The sequence below is a fragment of the Oncorhynchus gorbuscha genome, linkage group LG06 (assembly GCF_021184085.1).
Source record: "Oncorhynchus gorbuscha isolate QuinsamMale2020 ecotype Even-year linkage group LG06, OgorEven_v1.0, whole genome shotgun sequence".
NCBI lineage: Eukaryota > Metazoa > Chordata > Actinopteri > Salmoniformes > Salmonidae > Oncorhynchus > Oncorhynchus gorbuscha.
In genome coordinates, this window is record NC_060178.1 from 55,276,161 (window position 1) to 55,298,161 (window position 22,001).

The following is a 22,001-nucleotide window of genomic DNA, read 5'->3' on the forward strand; positions in this document are numbered from 1 at the left end:
ACTTCTCCTGCTTGCCACTGGACATCGAAGGTGAACATTTCCCCAATGAAGTTGGTTACAACACCAAACTGCAGTCAAGTCAAGACCCTGGTGAAGATGACGAGCACACAGATTATTTTCCCTGAGATGGTTTCTGACAGTTTTTGCTGAAATTCTTCAGTTGTGCAAACCCACAGTTTCATCAGCTGTCCGGCTGACTTGTCTCAGACCATCCCGCAGGTGAAGAAGCTGGGAAGGAGGTCCTGGGCTGGGGTGGTTACACGTGGTCTGCGGTTGTGAGGCCATGTGGACGTACAGCCAAATACTCTAAAATAACGTTGGGGGCGGCTTATGGGAGAAAAATGTATATTCAATTCTCTGGTAACAGCTCTGGTGGATATTCCTGCAGTCAGAATGCAAATTGCATGCTCCCTTAACTTGAGACCAATGTGGCATTGCATAACAAAACTGCATGTTTTATATTGACCTTTTATTGTCCCCAACTCAAGGTGCACCTGTGTAATGATCATGCTGTTTAATCAGCTTCTTGATATACCACACCTGTTAGGTAGATGGATTATCTTGGCAAAGGATAAATGCTTACCAACAGGGATGTAAACACATTTGAGAAAAATAAGCTTTTTGTACTTTTTCTGGGATCTTTAATTTCAGCTCATGAGAAATGGGACCAACATGTTGCATTTTATATTTTAGTTCAGTATAGTAATTTTTCTGCACTTTAACCTATCAGTCATGTTGCCTGAACTTCAACAATGACATTCACCTGGTGCTCATCTTCCTAATTTTGTATTCCCTTTAGAGGAAATATGCACTTTGGTCATTGCTGAAGTCTTCCCTGAAGATTCTGGAAAATTCACTTGCACTGCAAGCAACAAATATGGAACTGTATCCAGTATCGCTGCACTAAGGGTGAAAGGTAACGTCACTGGCTTACAAAGTTTAGACTTGGAAGTTCTATTCGTAAGATAATATTTGAAGACTGTTTAAAGTGCCTCGTGAAAGTCTACACACACGTGCATTGTTTTCACATTTTTCTGCCAAAAATTCTAAAAAAAAAAATTTATCCACAGTGAAAGAAAAATTATAATTTTTCTGAAATTAATAAAAATATAAAACAGTCCTGATTGCAATGGTCTTCAAACTCTTTTCTGTGGCACATCTAAATAAGTTCAGGAGCAAATATTTTCATACAAAATCACACAACAATCTGTTTGTCAAAGTTGTGGTTATCATGATTTAAGAACAACTTTACCTGTCTCTGGAATGTCCCTCAAATTGATAGTAAATGTCAAACAATGATTCAACCTCAGAGCCACCAATGAGTTTTAAAAGCATGTCTATGATTTTTTTTCTCTCCCACAGGCATAGATCAGGGGTCTCTAAGAAATAATTCCAAGACACTGAATATCCCTTTGAGTATGGTCAAGTATGGCAATTGGAAACTCCTCAACGACATCACTATGAGTTTTCGGATTCATTGGCTGAGCTGAGAGAAAACTGTGCATTGATTAACAACATTGCATTCACTCCACATTACTGGCTTTTATGAAAACGTTTTTTTAAAAGAAGCCTGTCTTAAAATATCCACTCCAAATCATCAATTATTTACGTTAAGTAATACTGCAAGACAACATTGCAAATAAATGTACTTTTTGGCCTAAATTTAAAAAAAAATGTTTGAGTCATTTTCAAGTATTGTGGTGGAAGCACCATGTTATGGGTATCCTTGTCACCGGCAGGGACTGAGGAGTTTGTCAGGAACAAGATAAATATGATAGGTTCAAAGCCCAGGTAAAAAAAGTAAGAGGAAAACCTACTTCAATCTTCTGAATACCTAACCCTGGAAATTAGTTTTATTTTTCAGCGGGTCAATTTTACATATTGTAATGCCAAAGACACAACATAAGGTGCTTCTGAGTGGTCCAGCCTCAGCCCTGACTTAAATCTGATTTTAAAAGCAGGTTTGAATATTGCTGTCCATCAATTTTTCTGAACTTGAGCAATAAAATACAATAAAAAAAGACAATGGATAAATGTTGCCCTATTAGTTGTGCAAAGTTGGTAGAATCTTATTAAAAATAATTCACACAGCTGTAATTGCTGCCAAAGGTGCTTCCACCAAGTATTAACTCAGGGGTGTAAAGACGTACGCAATCATGCCATGTTTGTTTTACATTTTTGTATAAATTTAGAACATTTCTATAATTGTTCTTTCACTTTGAAAATGTGGAGTAGGTTGTGTAGAATAGAAGGGGAAAATCCAACGCAATCCCATTATAGAGGTAATTTCAAGGCAGCAAAATGTGAAAACTTTGAGAGGGATGTTTAGACTTTCACTTGACTTTGTACCTATCCTTCTCCCTGTACCTCATTAGGAAATGACAACACCAACAACAACCACGTGAAAACTCTCGTAGGCACTTTAACAATGGAGTCCACACAAGTTCCAGAGCCTTCTTCATCAGATCTCACTCTGCCCAGACTAAAGCCTCATGCTGAGGCTCTTGTCACCAACAGCATCAAGCCTCACTCCAGCACCATCCGCCTGGATCCCTTCAGCTCCAGCAATTTACGACTGGAACCTCTGAGCACCAGTACCCTCCGTGTAGACCCTCTGAGCTCCAGCATGCTGCGCCAGGTGCCTATCAGCCCCAGCATGCCCAGCCTGGATCCACTAAGGCTGGGCAGCAGCCTCCGTATAGGCACCCGTAGCTCCAACACATCTCATCTGGACTCACTCTACCTGAGCACCCCTCACCCAGACCTGCCTACTAGCTCCAGCGGGCTATGCCCGGAGCCCCAGAGCAGTGGTGAGATGCCCAAGACTGACCAGGGAGACTCCAGAGCCTTTTCAGTGTTACCTGACCCTCCCGTTGGACTTTGGCCTAAGGTGGAAGGGATTCCTATCCATAAACCTGAGCCCCCTCCCCATGTAAACCTCCCTGATCCCCCCAACTCCTCCTGCCTTAAGCCTGGGGTTCTGGTTAACCACAACGGGCCCAGGTCCAGCTCCAGGGCAGGCCTCCGTGTGCACTTTAAACTGCCTGAGGATGAAACGGAAAACCAGAGTGAAGCATCCAATAGCAATTCATGTGAAGATATGTCGCAGTTGGCCAATAAGGAACCACCTCCAGTACTGGCCAAGCCCAAGCTGTAAGTATTCTAATTCTCAATTATTTTTCAACTTATCTAGGATCACTTAACTTAAGACAAATCCTAACATGATTTAGGGCCAAATGAACAACCAATCAGACCACAAACTATTTGTTTTATTACCATTGCGTTTCTCAAATGTTGCACCTGCAATTGATTTTGTGACGAGAAAATATGCTTAATTATAAAAGTAATTCTATAAAATGTTTGGTCTCAGTCTTGTGGTGTATTTTTTTTCAATTGCGGTCCTTGTTTTGAAATGAAGAAAGCAGCTTGAGTTGTTTGGGCTGTATTTAAAACAGTAAACATTGAAGGTGGGAATGTCTCCTCTTGAGCTCCCTATCAGATCTGCTGCATTCCAGTTGTCATTTGTCTACTGAATTACATATCTGTGCTTAACTATGTGGAGTTTAAAACGACAAAAAACTGAGGTTGGTGATTTCTTACCATGCAATGCTATGCTTTTTGCATGCAACATGCTATGAATTGTTGCACTCTGCTATTGTGTTTTTCATATTTCTGTTCGATCAAGGCACTAAGATGATATGTGTTCTGCATAGTGTTAATAATAATAATTGATCGAGGGACAATAAGTTATTGTCTTGTCTTCACTCTACATTATCAAAGTGACTGATATTGAATAAGAAGCTACAGAACATTCATCTCAGTAAGGGCATTAAAACTCATTTAAAAAGTGCTAGAATAATGCAATGAAAGGTCTTATACCAAGTTTGATACAGAACATTACTGACATTTCCAATTGCAGATCTGAGTGTGTTTAGAGTCTGAATGCTCCCTGGATACTCCTATACATTAAAAGGGCAGACTATTTCTCAAACCTGCCCCTGAAAGACACATTGTGCTCATTACTTTTTACGGAACTGTCTCTCGAGTATTTGTAGTTATTCGGGTGAGGAACACATTAAGACCAACATATGGTTTAATTATAGCCTGGTCTCAGATCTGTTTATACTGTCTTACCACCTCCTATGGTTTGGCGTGACAAGGATTTATGAATTGGCAAGACCACATAAACAGATCTGGGACCAGGCTAGTTTTATTATATAAAGTTTTCAACATATTCCATCTCTGTTTTCTCAGAGACCCTGTCCAGCTGCAGCTTCTGCACAACCAGGTGCTTATGGAGCAGCAGCAGACTGAGACTGAGCCAAACGGAGCCACCAAGAGCCAACCGGAGGCATCTGCCTGGCCAACCCAGACACACCACGAGTCCCAGGCACAGACCCAAGCCCAGCCTCAGTCAAACCTGCCCCGTTCATCTACCCCCATGCTCCTGCAGACCACCCATGCCGCACCCATACTGACCACAGCCCCAACACCCTTTCTCAACTCCGCCCCTTTGACAAGCTTGAACACTACCCCTACACCCCAGCTAGACACTAGTCCCCCTGCCCACCTGGTAAACATTGCATCTGCACCGCTACTGAACCCATACACCACCCATTCCTATTCTACTTCTTCACTCCTGCTAAACACAAGCCCTGTACCACCAAAGAACACTACCTCTGCAACGCTACTGAACACAGCCCCTCCTGCAACAGTTATGGGTACCCTGCCGTCCCTTCCTCAATTGAAGACAGCTCCTTCTTGTATGAGCTCCCCTCCATCTGCCTCTCTGCTGAGAACTGTTCCTGCACCACACCTGTACACCAGCCCTGCATCCCCACCCTATATGACCCAGCAAAACACCACACATTCTTCCCAGCTGAATTTAACGCACTCATCCCTGCCTAAAGCCATTCACGTACCCAAGTTTAGCACACCTCCCACACCTCATCTGAATACAGCCCCCACAGCGTCTCTCAGCGCCATCCCTGCAGCTTTCAACAAAGCCCCCACAACCATGCAGAACACCTCCCCCACTCCCCTGCTCAGAACAACCCACGCCTCCCTCCTCAACCTGGCTCCTACGTCACAGAGCTTCAACTACTCTAGGCCAAAGGAGTTCATCACTGCCCAGACTCCCCTCTCTCCATTTAGGAGTCCCTCTCCTACAGAGTCCCCCGTTCCGTTGCTCCACAAGCTGGCTGCCGAGCTCAACTCCTCCAACCCCAACCAGTTCTCTCCGCAACCCAGAGTCGTACCCACCAGAGTCCTCAAGTCACCCACCAGCCCCCCTTCCTTCATGTCCTCCCCCACCTCCCTGACCATGTTGCCTGCTGCCTACCTAAACTCTGTGTTCGCCCTGCCACAGCAGTCGCCCCCGCAGGCAGCGTCCCCGACCTCCAGTACCTCCAGCCCCATCCAGAACCATGTGGCCTTCCTCAGCTCTGTCCTGCCCTCTCTACACACCACACAAGCCACCAACTCTATGGGCCTGCCCAAGAGTGCTCATAGGTAAAGACCCTATGATTCCTGAATTCCATAAAGTTCCCAGTTTAAAAAAAAATCCTGATTGGATGATTACTAGAGGGAAGGGAATAAGCAGGGGCGGAATCCTCTTACTTCACTATTCAATTCATTATGTTTCCGTTTTATATATTGTAAAAATACATTTTTGCTAATTAATTTGTTTTGATCCACAGGCCACCTCAAGGCATACTGAAGAAGTTGCCTACAAGCACTCGTCCTATTTTAGATGATGATATTCGTAGCAGCCAACAAACTCTCCTCCACGATATTGAGAAAAAGCTTAGGTTCAATGAAGATTCAATGCGTGGTCATGTACAACAGGTATATGATATATCCCTTCAATTGTACTGTTATGCCGTGAGGCACATACTGTACCTTCCATTATAGATTGGGTGAATGACTGAATATGTAACTAAATGAATGAGTTATGCAGTAATAATATGGCTTGGAGTGGAACCAACAAATGAACAGAGGGATCTCAAATAAATAAAGCATTCTTCTTCTACAAATTCTTTTCAACCCAACACCTGTTTGAATACCACGTTCTTCAAACATTTGAAAAGAATACAAAGTGGAGACTGCATGGTGCATTCTCACTTGCTTCCAATTTGCTATTCTGGAATTCTTATTACAAATTCATTTTTGTTTTCCTTTAACATTGGAAATGGGGTAAAGTGACAATGTGAAACAATCTGGAAGCAGTGAGAACACAAATTCATCTAAACTGAGCGATCAGCAGAGCATCAGCGAGCAATCCTTTTCCAATCATTCATTTTCCATATTCATTCATCATGTACTGTATGTGTCCCATATAACACCATGCATATCATATTAGTCACACATTACTCACACATTAGCGGTAGTGATGCCTGTGTGTCTCTGTGTGTGTGTCCATGGGTGTGTGTGTTTGTTCATTCGTGTGAGTGCATTTGTGTTGGTGTTCATCACTCATCCCTATCCTCTCATAGAAGCCGACTACTTATGAGGGGAAAACAGCGAGCAGACACCTCGGACCAAACATTCCCGCCACTGTCTTTAACTATGACGAGGTACAGCGAACATCTCTCTCCCAAGCATTGCTTTGCTCAGAACATTCGGTAACACTTTACATTAAGTTGCTCTTATATCTATGCAGAAACACTGTATTTACGCCAGTAACGACATTGGATAAACATGTTTATTCCTAGTACTTCAGTAATTGCAGAATGGGGTTGAATGTTTTTTGTAACCCTTACAAAAATAGATTGGACTTTTGAAACTGCCTTAACTGCAATTGACTGTGGTATTTTGGAGGCAGTAATTCCAGAATAACTGCACACTAACTGCAGTTAAACTGCAAAATTACTGTAGTAAAAAAAACGGTTATTTTGTGCACAGTAATTGCAGCATACTGCAGTTATATTTCACTCTAACTGCAGTTATACTGCACTCTGACTGCAATCTTTTTTCGTTAGAGAGGAATAGTTCCTTATTCCACTTGCATAATAACTAAAACCATTCAAGCCCATTATAATTGTTTATTTGTCTAATTTTTCAAATTGCTGAATATTTAAAACAAACAATATAGTTGCAGTGAAGCCGCTCAACAACTACAGTACATCACATTAGTGATCTAACAGCCTCCCATTCAGAGCGACACACAGAAGCAACCAGTGCTCAAGCACACATCGACAGATCTCCCACCAGCCCTTCAAGATTCCCGCCACAGTTCCCCAAGACCCCCGCACAGAAAGAATAAAAATACTATAATTCTCCAAACCATTCCTAGTTGATCACCAAACATGAAAAAAACTATGATAAAGCCTTGCATTCCTATTTATTTGGTCTGTTTCACAATGTTGGCAGTAGGTGCACTTCATTCAGCAGCCCAAGCACCAGGATGGCAAGGTGTTACCATTTGGAACCATTTCATGTTTCTGAAGGTAGACCTCCGCCTATCCGGCAGTTCCAGAGAGCAAATCAAGTGCACCTATAGGACTCTAACGCTGGCCAAGCAGATAGCTCAGATCAAGAGTCTGCAGTTTCCTTGTGCCATATAATGTAAAATGATGCCTGAAATGCACAGAAAGTTGATAATGTGAGATTTCAAAGCTTTTACAACCATGACGAGAGAGACTCAATGAATACAGCAAACATCTGCTGTTTTTAGTGAGTAAGTTTATGTTTAAGTTGTTATTCAGCACTGTTAATACTTTGTTCAAAACTTTAAAAGCCATAAAATGTGCATTCTCCCTACTTCCACTCCCACTACAACCAACACTGCAGCTACAATTAATGAGTATAGCGAAGTGTTTCGATATGCTTGCAATGTTATTTGCGGCTTGTGTCTTATTTAATATCGAGGAACATTTCAGTTTCTTTAGTCATAGGAGTAACAACATGAATTGGTACATGATGCAGTGTGACATACACTACACGACCAAAAGTATGTGGACCGCTCGTCAAACATCTCATTCCAAAATCATTGGTATTAATATGGAGTTGGTCCCCGCTCTGCTGCTATAACAGCCTACACTCTTCTGGAAGGCTTTCCAATATAAGTTAGAACATTGCTGCGGTGACTTTCTTCCATTCAGCCACGAGCATTACTGAGGTCGGGCACTGATGTTGGGCGATTTAGGAATGCCAGATGGTGAAGTGTTATGCAACCAAGGACAGGCGATTTTTATGTGCTTCAGCACTCGCCAATCCCTTTCTGTGAGCTTTTGTAGCTTACCACTTCTTGTTGAGCCGTTGTTGCTCCTAGATGTTTCCACTTCACAATAACAGCACTTACATTTGACCGGGGCAGATCTAGCAGGGAAGACATTTGAGGAGCTGACTTGTTAGAAAGGTGGCATTCCATGAAGGTGCCAGGTTGAAAGCTCTTCAGTAAGGCCATTCTACTGCCAATGTTTATCTATGGAGATTGCATGGCTGTGTGCTCGATTTTATACACCGGGTGTGGCTGAAATATCCGAATCCACTAATTTGAAGGGGTGTCCACATACTTTTGTATATATAGTGTATGTTTCACGTCAGTTGGAAGACTGTGTCCCCTTTTCTCAGCGGAGGGAGGGAGAGAGGAGGGACGTTGAGTCGGATGAGAGGCAGTCTCACCACTGCTCCCTCCCCACAGACTGACCATCAGATGCAGGTCATCAGTCCAGTAAAAAAAGCTCATTATTATGCTCACTGAGCTGTGCCTCACAAGTAATAGAACAAATGATCTCTTACCAACAATTTTGAAATATAATTTCTAAGTGGTCTGAGAAGAACAACATTAGCAAGGCAATTCAAGCGTAGCCAATGTGCAGAGATAATGTATTGGGCCGCCCTATAGCCTGGTTAATGTTGCATAGGCTTGTTTAAAAATGATCTGAGCGGTAGATCTTGGCTTGCATTTTGACTGAGTGATCTTGACTCAGCAAAGGTTGGTGACCACTGATTTAAACGATTTCTAAACTGAAATATCGACCAAACTCATGTTATGTCTTAAATAGGCTGAGGTACTGTATATGACATTCTAAGATGTGAGCAACCTTCTACCTTTCTTGCGTATAAAAAACATTTATTTAAAATACAAGATTTCAACTGAAGCCATGGATCCCATCTGTTATCCCTATGAAAGTCATTATGTTGTAATGTTGTCATAATGTCTATACATCTCAGACAGCACTACCATTACCACTAACATTACCTGTTCAATTCCATTACCAAAAAATGTGTGTTTGCAATTATTTAAAAATATATATATCTAAGTATCAACTGAAGATCTGCCTAGAAGGCCAACATCCCGGAGTCGCCTCTTCACTGTTGATGTTGAACCTGGTGTTTTGCAGGTACTATTTAATGAAGCTGCCAGTTGAGGACTTGTGAGGCGTCTGTTTCTCAAACTAGACACTCTAATGTACTTGTCCTCCTGCTCAGTTGTGCACCGGGGCCTCCCACTCCTCTTTCTATTCTGGTTAGAGCCCGTTTGTGCTGTTCTGTGAAGGAAGTAGTACACAGCATTGTATGAGATCTTCAGTTTCATGGAATAGCCTTAATTTCTCAGAACAAGAACAGACTGACGAGTTTCAGAAGAAAGATCTTTGTTTCTGCCCATTTTGAGCCTGTAATTGAACCCACAAATACTGATGCTCCAGATACTCAACTAGTCTAAAGGTGGCCAATTGAATTGCTTCTTTAATCAGAACAACAGTTTTCAGCTAACATAATTGCAAAAGGGCTTTCTAATGATCAATTAGCCTCTTAAAATTATAAACTTGGATTAGCTAACACAACGTGCCATTGGAACACAGGAGTGATGGTGGTAGATATTCCATAGAAAATCTGCAATTTACAGCTAAAATAGTCATTTACAACATTATCAATGTCTAAACTGTATTTCTGATCAATTTGATATTATTTTAATGGACAAAAAAATTGCTTTTCTTTCAAAAACAGGGTGACCCCAAACCTTTGAATGGTAGTGTACGTATACACTGAAATTCCACACTCTATACACTGACTCAGTGAATGGGTTCATCAGGAAGTGCATAGATGATGTTGTTCCCACTCTGGCGATTAGAATTGATAAAAAAAAAATAAAAAAAAACACGTGGATAGATGGCAGCAACACCTTCTTCACCAAAACAACATTGAGCCACAACGTGGTCCCCCTCTGCTCACGAGGACTGTGTGCTCTCGTTGTTCGTGGCTGATGTGAGTAAGTCATTTAAGAGTGTTAACCCTCGCAAGACTGTCGGCCCAGACGGCATCCCAAGCCGCGTCGTCAGAGCATGTGCAGACCAGCTGGCTGGAGTATTCATTGGCATATTCAATCTCTCCATATCCCAGTCTGTTATCCCCACTTGCTTATATCCAACATTGTTCCTGTACCCAATAAAGCGAAGGTAACTGAACTAAATGACTATCACTCACTTCTGTTATCATGAAGTACTTTGAGAGGCTAGTTAAGGATTATATCACCTCCACCTTACCCGACAATCTAGACCCACTACAATTTGCATACTGCCCCAACAGATCAACAGAATCTCCACTTCACTGCACACAGCCCTATCCCATCTGGACAAGAGAAATACTGTACCTAAGTAAGAATGCTGTTCATCGACTACAGGTCAGCCTTCAACACCATAATGCCCTCCAAGCTCATCACTGAACTCCGTGCCCTGGGTCTGAACCCCTCTCTGTGCAACTGGTTCCTGGACGGGCAGACCCCAAGTGGTGAAGGTAGGCAACAACACCTCCGCCACGCTGATCCTCAACTCGGGGGCCCCGCAGGAGTGTGTGCTCAGCCCCCTCCTGTACTCTCTGTTCACCTATGACTGCGTGCACATCCCTGATGACCTGAAATAAATACACTGTGGTGAAGGTGGCTGAAGAAATTAGGTTTGGCCCCTAAGACCCCCACAAACTTCTACACCATTAAGAGCATCCTGTCGGGCTGTATCACTGCCTGGTATAGCAATTGCACTGCCTACAACTGCAGGCCTCTCCAGAGGCTGGTGCGGGCAGCCCAACAGCAGGGGCACACTGCCTGACCTCCAGGACATCTACAGCACCCGGTGTCACAGGAAGGCCAAGTAGATCATCAAATCAAATGTATTCATATAGCCCTTCGTACATCAGCTGATATCTCAAAGTGCTGTACAGAAACCCAGCCTAAAACCCCAAACAGCAAGCAATGCAGGTGTAGAAGCACGGTGGCTAGGGAAAACTCCCTAGAAAGGCCAAAACCTAGGAAGAAACCTAGAGAGGAACCAGGCTATGTGTGGTGGCCAGTCCTCTTCTGGCTATGTCGGTTGGAGATTATAACAGAACATGGCCAAGATGTTCAAATGTTCATAAATGACCAGCATGGTCCAATAATAATAAGGCAGAACAGTTGAAACTGGAGCAGCAGCACGGCCAGGTGGACTGGGGACAGCAAGGAGTCATCATGTCAGGTAGTCCTGAGGCATGGTCCTAGGGCTCAGGTCCTCCGAGAGAGAGAAAGAGAGAATTAGAGAGAGCACACTTAAATTCACACAGGACACCGAATAGGACATGAGAAGTACTCCAGATATAACAAACTGAGCCTAGCCCCCGACACAAACTACTGCAGCATAAATACTGGAGGCTGAAACAGGAGGGGTCAGGAGACACTGTGGCCCCATCCGAGGACACCCCCGGTCAGGGCCAAACAGGAAGGGTATAACCCCACCCACTTTGCCAAAGCACAGCCCCCACACCACTAGAGGGATATCTTCAACCACCAACTTACCATCCTGAGACAAGGCCGAGTATAGCCCACAAAGATCTCCGCCACGGCACAACCCAAGGGGGGGTTGCCAACCCAGACAGGAAGATCACATCAGTGTCTAAACCCACTCAAGTGACGCACCCCATGGTACGAAAGAGCCCCAGTAAGCCAGTGAATCAGCCCCTGTAATAGGGTTAGAGGCAGAGAATCCCAGTGGAAAGTGGGGAACCGGCCAGGCAGAGACATCAAGGGCGGTTCGTTGCTCCAGAGCCTTTCCGTTCACCTTCCCACTCCTGGGCCAGACTACACTCAATCATATGACCCACTGAAGAGATGAGCCTTCAGTAAAGACTTAAAGGTTGAGACCGATTTTGCATCTCTTACATGGGTAGGCAGATCATTCCATAGAAATGGAGCTCTATAGGAGAAAGCCCTGCCTCAAGCTGTTTGCTTAGAAATTCTAGGGAGAATTAGGAGGCCTGCGTCTTGTGTCCGTAGCGTACGTGTAGGTATGTACGGCAGGACCAAATCAGAGAGAGAGGTAGGAGCAAGCCCATGTAATGCTTTGTAGGTTAGCAGTAAAACCTTGAAATCAGCCCTTGCCTTGACAGGAAGCCAGTGTAGGGAGGCTAGCACTGGAGTAATATGATCAAATTTTTTGGTTCTAGTCAGGATTCTAACAGACGTATTTAGCACTAACTGAAGTTTATTTATTGCTTCATCAAGGACTTTAGTGCGTCATCAAGGTCTTCAGCCACCCGAGTCACTGCCTGTTCACCACGCTACCATCTAGGAGGAGACAGTACAGGTGCATCAAAGCTGGGACAGAAAGACTGATTAACAACTTCTATCTCCAGGCCATCAGACTGTTAAACAGTCACCACAGCTATTTCATGTCTCTCCAGAGATGTTCGATCTGGTACAAGTCCGGACTCTGGCTGGGCCACTCAAGGACATTCAGAGACTTGTCCTGAAACCACTCCTGTTTTGTCTTGACTTTGTGCTTAGGGTCATTGTCCTGTTGGGAGGTGAACCTTCACCCCAGTCTGAAGTCCTGAGCGCTCTGGAGCAGGTTTTCATCAATGATCTCTCTGTACTTTGCTCCGTTAATCTTTTCCTCGATCCTGACTATTCTCCCAGTCCCTGCCGCTGAAAAACATCCCCACAGCATGATGCTGCCACCACCATGATTCACCGTAGGGATGGTGCCAGGTTTCCTCCAGATTGTGATGCTTGGTATTCAGACCAAAACGTTTTTGGTTTCATCAGAACAGAAAATCTTGTTTCTCATGGTCTGAGAGTCCTTTAGGTGGCTTTTGGCAAACTCCAAGCAGGCTGTCATGTACCTTATCCTAAGGAGTGGCTTCCGTCTGGCCACTCTATCATAAAGGCCTGATTGGTGGAGTGCTGCAGAGATGGTTGTCCTTCTGGAAGGTTCTCCCATCTCCACAGAGGAACTCTGGAGCTCTGTCAGTGACCATCGGATTCTTGGTCACCTCCCTGACAAAGGCCCTTCTCCCTCAATTGTTGAGTTTGGCTGGGGGGCCAGCTCTAGGAAAAGTCTAGGTGGTTCCATACTTCTTCCATTTAAGAATGGAGGCCACTGTGTTTTTGGGAACTTCAATGCTGCAGACATTTTTTGGTACACTTCCCCAGATCTGTGCCTTGATACAATCCTGTCTTGGAGATCTATGGACAATTCCTTCGACCTCATGGCTTGGTTTTTGCTCAGACATGCGCTGTCAACTGTGGGACCTTATATAGACAGGTGTGTGCCTATCAAATCATGTCCAATCAATTGACTTTACCACAGGTGGACTCCAATCAAGTTAATCATTGGAAACAGGATGTACCCGAGCTCAATTTTGAGTCTCATAGCAAAGGGTCTGAATACGTAAGGTATTTCTATTTTTTACTTGTAACACTTTTTGCTTTGTCATTATGGGGTATTGTGTGTAGATGGATGAGGAAAAACATATTGAATCAATTTTAGAATAAGGCTGTAACTAAAACAAAAACATTTGGGGGAAGGGGTCTGAATTCTTTCCGACTGCACTGTATATTTATATTCCGGACTGACATTGCTCGTTCTGATATTTCTTTATTTCTTTGTTTAAACTTGTTTTGTGCATATTGTTGTGTATTGCTCGGTATTATTACTGCACTGTTGGAGCTAGAAACACAAGCATTTGCGATAACGTCTGCAAATCTTTGTATGTGACCAATAAACTTTGATTTGATTCCAATGTTCTTCATTGCATCTCAATTAGGAAAATTGGAATTGGATTGACTCCCACCATGCCTTTAACACAATATCACCATTGCTAAATGGTGAAATGGTGCTCTGGGTCTGACTCCTCTGTAAATCTACTCAAGTACTGTAAACACTCTCCAAAACTGTTTCTGAAATGTATCTCCATTCCATCTCGGTAAAGTATTTGATACGATATTTCAATTGGTAAATATGTTTCCTTCATTACATGCAGGAGTCTCTGCCATTATATCAGGTGTCATACTATTTTTATTCCTGCCATAGTATTATTATTTGCAGCATCTTGATCTGTTTATTATAATTATTTATATTATATATTGATATGATACCTAGATATTTATTATAACAGTGACACTCTTTTTAGTTTTGCTTAAATTTAACCTACGCAAGGAAAGCACTTTAATGACTTACACTATTGGCATGACTACTGCAATTATTTTTATAGAGCGGTCTTTCTTTATTTTAGGAGTACAAAGTGTCCAACTTTGAGCAGAGGCTGATGAGTGAGATAGAGTTCCGTCTGGAGCGCACGCCAGTCGAGGAGTCAGATGACGAGGTACAACACGATGAGATCCCAACAGGGAAGTGCATCGCTCCCATGTTTGGCAAAAAACTGAAAAACTTCAGGGCCATGGAGGGTGTGCCTATGACGTTCTCCTGTAAAGTGGTGGGGATCCCTGTACCTAAGGTGAGACAGTACATTTCTGTTTTTTAAAATATGTTATCATGTCACCCAGAATGTGTTTTTAGCAGAGGTTTTCATCTAAATTGCCTTATAGTTGTCATGCAAGTGAAAGAGGACCCAAAAGCGACTTGGCGAAAACAGAGTCTTTAATCCAGTAAAGTAAATACAAACAAAAACACAACTTTCACTCGAGATGACGAGGACAAACTGGAGACTCGATCTTGAACAGCAGGTGAACAGCAGGTTGCCTCGGGAAGGCACTTGAACCAGACAGACTCAGACACCTGCTCACCACGCAGCATCTGAGGAAAACACGACACGACAGGGCGATATACAAACACAGCACGGTGAATTCTAGACAAGGAACCGACAGGACAGGAACGGAACACAAAGGAAGAAATAGGGACTCTAATCAGGGGAAAGGATCGGGAACAGGTGTGGGAAGACTAAATGATTGATTAGGGGAATAGGAACAGCTGGGAGCAGGAACGGAACGATAGAGAGAAGAGAGAGCGAGAGAGTGAGAGAGGGAGGGGAGAGAGAGGGATAGAAAGAGGGAAAGAACCTAATAAGACCAGCAGAGGGAAACGAATAGAATGGGAAGCATAGGGACAAGACAAGATAATAAATGACAAAACATGACAGTACCCCCCACTCACCGAGCGCCTCCTGGCGCACTCGAGGAGGAATCCTGGCGGCAACGGAGGAAATCATCGATGAGTGAACGGTCCAGCACGCCCCGAGACGGAACCCAACTCCTCTCCTCAGGACCGTAACCCTCCCAATCCACTAAGTATTGGTGACCCCGTCCCCGAGAACGCATGTCCATGATCTTATGTACCTTGTAAATAGGTGCGCTCGACAAGGACGGGAGGGGGGAGGGAAGACGAACGGGGGGTGCGAAGAAAGGGCTTGACACAGGAGACATGGAAGACAGGATGGACGCGACGAAGATGTCGCGGAAGAAGCAGTCGCACAGCGACAGGATTGACGACCTGGGAGACACGGAACGGACCAATGAACCGCGGAGTCAACTTACGAGAAGCTGTCGTAAGAGGAAGGTTGCGAGTGGAAAGCCACACTCTCTGGCCGCAACAATACCTTGGACTCTTAATCCTGCGTTTATTGGCGGCTCTCACAGTCTGTGCCCTGTAACGGCAAAGTGCAGACCTCACCCTCCTCCAGGTGCGCTCACAACGTTGGACAAACGCTTGAGCGGAGGGAACGCTGGACTCGGCAAGCTGGGATGAGAACAGAGGAGGCTGGTAACCCAGACTACTCTGAAACGGAGATAACCCGGTAGCAGACGAAGGAAGCGAATTGTGAGCGTATTCTGCCCAGGGAGCTGTTCTGCCCAAGACGCAGGGTTTCTGAAAGAAAGGCTGCGTAGTATGCGACCAATCGTCTGATTGGCCCTCTCTGCTTGACCGTTAGACTGGGGATGAAACCCGGAAGAGAGACTGACGGACGCACCAATCAAACGACAGAACTCCCTCCAAAACTGTGACGTGAATTGCGGGCCTCTGTCTGAAACGGCGTCTAACGGGAGGCCATGAATTCTGAATACATTCTCGATAATGATTTGTGCCGTCTCCTTAGCGGAAGGAAGTTTAGCGAGGGGAATGAAATGTGCCGCCTTAGAGAACCTATCGACAACCGTAAGAATCACAGTCTTCCCCGCAGACAAAGGCAGACCGGTAATGAAGTCTAGGGCGATGTGAGACCATGGTCGAGAAGGAATGGGGAGCGGTCTGAGACGACCGGCAGGAGGAGAGTTACCCGACTTAGTCTGCGCGCAGTCCGAACAAGCAGCCACGAAACGGCGCGTGTCACGCTCCTGAGTCGGCCACCAAAAGCGCTGGCGAATAGACGCAAGAGTGCCTCGAACACCGGGATGACCAGCTAACTTGGCAGAGTGAGCCCACTGAAGAACAGCCAGACGAGTGGAAACAGGAACGAAAAGGAGGTTACTAGGACAAGCGCGCGGCGACGCAGTGTGCGTGAGTGCTTGCTTAACCTGTCTTTCAATTCCCCAGACTGTTAACCCGACAACACGCCCATAAGGAAGAATCCCCTCGGGATCAGTAGAAGCCACAGAAGAACTAAACAGACGGGATAAGGCATCAGGCTTGGTGTTCTTGCTACCCGGACGGTAAGAAATCACAAACTCGAAACGAGCGAAAAACAACGCCCAACGAGCTTGACGGGCATTAAGTCGTTTGGCAGAACGGATGTACTCAAGGTTCTTATGGTCTGTCCAAACGACAAAAGGAACGGTCGCCCCCTCCAACCACTGTCGCCATTCGCCTAGGGCTAAGCGGATGGCGAGCAGTTCACGGTTACCCACATCATAGTTGCGCTCAGATGGCGACAGGCGATGAGAAAAATAAGCGCAAGGATGAACCTTATCGTCAGACTGGAAGCGCTGGGATAGAATGGCTCCCACGCCTACCTCTGAAGCGTCAACCTCGACAATGAATTGTCTAGTGACGTCAGGAGTAACGAGGATAGGAGCGGACGTAAAACGTTCTTTTAGAAGATCAAAAGCTCCCTGGGCGGAACCGGACCACTTAAAACACGTCTTGACAGAAGTAAGAGCTGTGAGAGGGCAGCAACTTGACCGAAATTACGAATGAAACGCCGATAGAAATTAGCGAAACCTAAAAAGCGCTGCAACTCGACACGTGACCTTGGAACGGGCCAATCACTGACAGCTTGGACCTTAGCGGAATCCATCTGAATGCCTTCAGCGGAAATAACGGAACCGAGAAAAGTAACGGAGGAGACATGAAAAGAGCACTTCTCAGACTTTACGTAGAGACAATTCTCTAAAAGGCGCTGTAGAACACGTCGAACGTGCTGAACATGAATCTCGAGTGACGGAGAAAAAATCAGGATATCGTCAAGATAGACAAAAACAAAGATGTTCAGCATGTCTCTCAGAACATCATTAACTAATGCCTGAAAAACAGCTGGCGCATTGGCGAGACCAAACGGCAGAACCCGGTACTCAAAATGCCCTAACGGAGTGTTAAACGCCGTTTTCCACTCGTCCCCCTCTCTGATGCGCACGAGATGGTAAGCGTTACGAAGGTCCAACTTAGTAAAGCACCTGGCTCCCTGCAGAATCTCGAAGGCTGATGACATAAGGGGAAGCGGATAACGATTCTTAACCGTTATGTCATTCAGCCCTCGATAATCCACGCAGGGGCGCAGAGTACCGTCCTTCTTCTTAACAAAAAAGAACCCCGCCCCGGCCGGAGAGGAAGAAGGCACTATGGTACCGGCGTCAAGAGACACAGACAAATAATCCTCGAGAGCCTTACGTTCGGGAGCCGACAGAGAGTATAGTCTACCCCGAGGAGGAGTGGTCCCCGGGAGGAAATCAATACTACAATCATACGACCGGTGAGGAGGAGGGGAGTTGGCTCGGGACCGACTGAAGACCGTGCGCAGATCATGATATTCCTCCGGCACTCCTGTCAAATCGCCAGGTTCCTCCTGAGAAGTAGGGACAGAAGAAACGGGAGGGATGGCAGACATTAAACACTTCACATGACAAGAAACGTTCCAGGATAGGATAGAATTACTAGACCAATTAATAGAAGGATTATGACATACTAGCCAGGGATGACCCAAAACAACAGGTGTAAACGGTGAACGAAAAATCAAAAAAGAAATAGTCTCACTGTGGTTACCAGATACTGTGAGGGTTAAAGGTAGTGTCTCAAATCTGATACTGGGAAGATGACTACCATCTAAGGCGAACATGGGCGTAGGCTTATCTAACTCTCTGAAAGGAATGTCATGTTTCCGAACCCATGCTTCGTCCATGAAACAACCCTCAGCCCCAGAGTCTATCAAGGCACTACATGTAGCACCCGAACCGGTCCAGCGTAGATGGACCGACAAAGTAGTACAGGATCTTGATGGAGAGACTTGAGTAGTTGCGCTCACCTGTAGCCCTCCGCTTACAGATGAGCTCTGGCTTTTACTGGACATGAATTAACAAAATGTCCAGCAACTCCGCAATAGAGGCACAGGCGGTTGGTGATCCTCCGTTCCCTCTCCTTAGTCGAGATGCGAATCCCTCCCAGCTGCATGGGCTCAGACTCTGAGCCAGAGGAGGGAGATGGTTGCGATGCGGAGCAGGGAAACACCGTTGATGCGAGCTCTCTTCCACGAGCCCGGTGACGAAGATCTACCCGTCGTTCTATGCGGATGGCGAGAGCAATCAAAGAGTCCACATCTGAAGGAACCTCCCGGGAGAGAATCTCATCCTTAACCACTGCGTGGAGTCCCTCCAGAAAACGAGCGAGCAGCGCCGGCTCGTTCCACTCACTAGAGGCAGCAAGAGTGCGAAACTCAATAGAATAATCCGTTATGGACCGTTCACCTTGGCATAAGGAAGCCAGGGCCCTAGAAGCCTCCCTACCAAAAACTGAACGGTCAAAAACCCGAATCATCTCCTCTTTAAAGTTCTGGAACTTGTTAGAGCAATCAGCCCTTGCCTCCCAGATAGCTGTGCCCCATTCTCGAGCCCGGCCAGTAAGGAGTGAAATGACGTAAGCAACCCGAGCTCTCTCTAGAGTATGTGTTGGGTTGGAGAGAGAACACAATCTCACACTGCGTGAGAAAGGAGCGGCACTCAGTGGGCTGCCCGGAGTAGCAAGGTGGGTTATTAACCCTAGGTTCTGGAGGCTCGGCAGGCCAGGAAGTAACAGGTGGCACGAGACGTAGACTCTGGAACTGTCCAGAGAGGTCGGAAACCTGAGCGGCCAGGTTCTCCACGGCATGGCGAGCAGCAGACAATTCCTGCTCGTGTCTGCCGAGCATGGCTCCTTGGATCTCGACGGCAGTGTAACGAGCGTCTGAAGTCGCTGGGTCCATTCCTTGGTCGGTTCCTTCTGTCATGCAGGTGAAAGAGGACCCAAAAGCGACTTGGCGAAAACAGAGTCTTTAATCCAGTAAAGTAAATACAAACAAAAACACAACTTTCACTCGAGATGACGAGGACAAACTGGAGACTCGATCTTGAACAGCAGGTGAACAGCAGGTTGCCTCGGGAAGGCACTTGAACCAGACAGACTCAGACACCTGCTCACCACGCAGCATCTGAGGAAAACACGACACGACAGGGCGATATACAAACACAGCACGGTGAATTCTAGACAAGGAACCGACAGGACAGGAACGGAACACAAAGGAAGAAATAGGGACTCTAATCAGGGGAAAGGATCGGGAACAGGTGTGGGAAGACTAAATGATTGATTAGGGGAATAGGAACAGCTGGGAGCAGGAACGGAACGATAGAGAGAAGAGAGAGCGAGAGAGTGAGAGAGGGAGGGGGAGAGAGAGGGATAGAAAGAGGGAAAGAACCTAATAAGACCAGCAGAGGGAAACGAATAGAATGGGAAGCACAGGGACAAGACAAGATAATAAATGACAAAACATGACAATAGTATAGTGATAACAAAGATTTTTTGTATGTGTATGTGATCCTGTCAGGATTTTATCTGCCAATGCCAGGGAGGAAGGACAGAGTGCTCTGCTTGATTGGGTCTCTCTGTTGTATTATGTTTGGGGGGTCGTCCGGGATCTGGATTTAGGTATGGCAGTTCATCTGTATGTTCACCATACAGTGAGTGGACATGTACTCAACATTTGTTAGAAATCTTCCTCGGTCTTCAACCCATTTCAGGTTTACTGGTTCAAGGATGGCAAGCAGATCTTGAGAAAAAATTATCATTATAAGAAGATACGAGAGGGGGACGGAACCTGTGCCCTACACATAGAGGTCACCAATAACGACGATGATGGCAACTACACTGTCCTGGCAGCTAACCCCCAGGTAACATAACCTCCTGTAATTGTTTCACTCTTATACAACTTTCCCCTTTGCCAAATCTGATTTGCTAATGAATTAATTGATGATCACCAGGGACGAATCAGCTGCTCCGGTCATTTGATCATCCAAACAGGTCCTCTCCGAAACCGAATGACACCTATGATTCACTCTCAGAGGTGAGAAGGACTGACTGACTGTGCATTGTGATCTGCAGAGGCAAGAAGAACCCTCAGCATGGAGAGCCAGCATGATTTCAGCTCCTACTGTTGTTTGTAGAGGTTACGAACAGTAAGATCGCAGATGTAGATATTGCCCAGACTACTGTTGAACAGACACACACACTCATAGCAACCATAAACCCATATAGAGATAAACCAATCAGAGTTTTATCCCTATGATAGCAACACTAATCTCATTTGCCTCTGTTCACCTGATTTAGAATTCCTCACAATAAAATGTCGACCGCATTATCTACCAAGGGAATTCTCTTCGATTATAATCACAGCCGTATAAATTCCCCCCCAAGCAGACACATCGATGGCTCTGAACGAACTTTATTTGACTCTTTGCAAACTGGAATCCATATATCCGGAGGCTGCATTCATTGTAGCTGGGGATTTTAACAAGGCTAATCTGAAAACAAGACTCACTAAATTTTATCAGCATATCGATTGCGCAACCAGGGCTGGAAAAACCTTGGATCATTGCTATTCCAACTTCCGCGACGCATATAAGGCCCTGCCCCGCTCTCCTTTCAGAAAAGCTGACCACGACTCCATTTTGTTGATCCCTGCCTACAGACAGAAACTAAAACAAGAAGCTCCCGCGCTGAGGTCTGTTCAACGCTGGTCCGACCAATCTGATTCCACACTCCAAGACTGCTTCCATCACGTGGACTGGGATATGTTCCGTATTGCGTCAGACAACAACATTGACGAATACGCTGATTCGGTGTGCGAGTTCATTAGAACGTGCGTTGAAGATGTCGTTTCCACAGCAACGATTAAAACATTCCCAAACAAGAAACCGTGGATTGATGGCAGCATTCGCGTGAAACTGCTTTTAATCAGGGCAAGGTGACTGGAAACATGACCGAATACAAACAGTGTAACTATTCCCTCCGCAAGGCAATCAAACAAGCTAAGCGTTAGTATAGAGACAAAGTAGAATCTCAATTCAACGGCTCAGACACAAGAGGTATGTGGCAGGGTCTACAGTCAATCACGGATTACAAAAAGAAAACCAGCCCCGTCACGGACCAGGATGTCTTGCTCCCAGGCAGACTAAATAACTTTTTTGCCCGCTTTGAGGACAATACAGTTCCACTGACACGGCTCGCAACTAAAACATGCGGACTCTCCTTCACTGCAGCCGACGTGAGGAAAACATTTAAACGTGTCAACCCTCGCAAGGCTGCAGGCCCAGACGGCATCCCCAGCCGCGC

General features: G+C 45.4%; 1 protein-coding gene across 3 annotated transcripts in view; it reads left to right on the top strand.

The window, feature by feature from the left end:
- Positions 1-22,001, top strand: part of LOC124038103 (myopalladin-like) — a 54,272-nt gene that overhangs the window by 28,606 nt on the left and 3,665 nt on the right. The window contains exons 8-15 of one of the 3 annotated variants that reach the window (XR_006839304.1): positions 800-916; positions 2,376-3,153; positions 4,255-5,511; positions 5,700-5,847; positions 6,495-6,575; positions 14,491-14,712; positions 20,218-20,318; positions 20,411-20,544. Coding sequence is in view for 1 of the 3 variants with exons in the window: in XM_046353570.1 (XP_046209526.1) it covers positions 800-916; positions 2,376-3,153; positions 4,255-5,511; positions 5,700-5,847; positions 6,495-6,575; positions 14,491-14,712; positions 20,411-20,560; positions 20,651-20,733 (2,836 nt within the window). In the remaining 2 variants the exon portion in view is untranslated. Of the gene's footprint in view, positions 1-799; positions 917-2,375; positions 3,154-4,254; positions 5,512-5,699; positions 5,848-6,494; positions 6,576-14,490; positions 14,713-20,217; positions 20,319-20,410; positions 20,561-20,650; positions 20,734-22,001 lie in introns of those variants that run through there. The other 2 variants (XM_046353570.1, XR_006839303.1) reach the window with 2 other exon arrangements.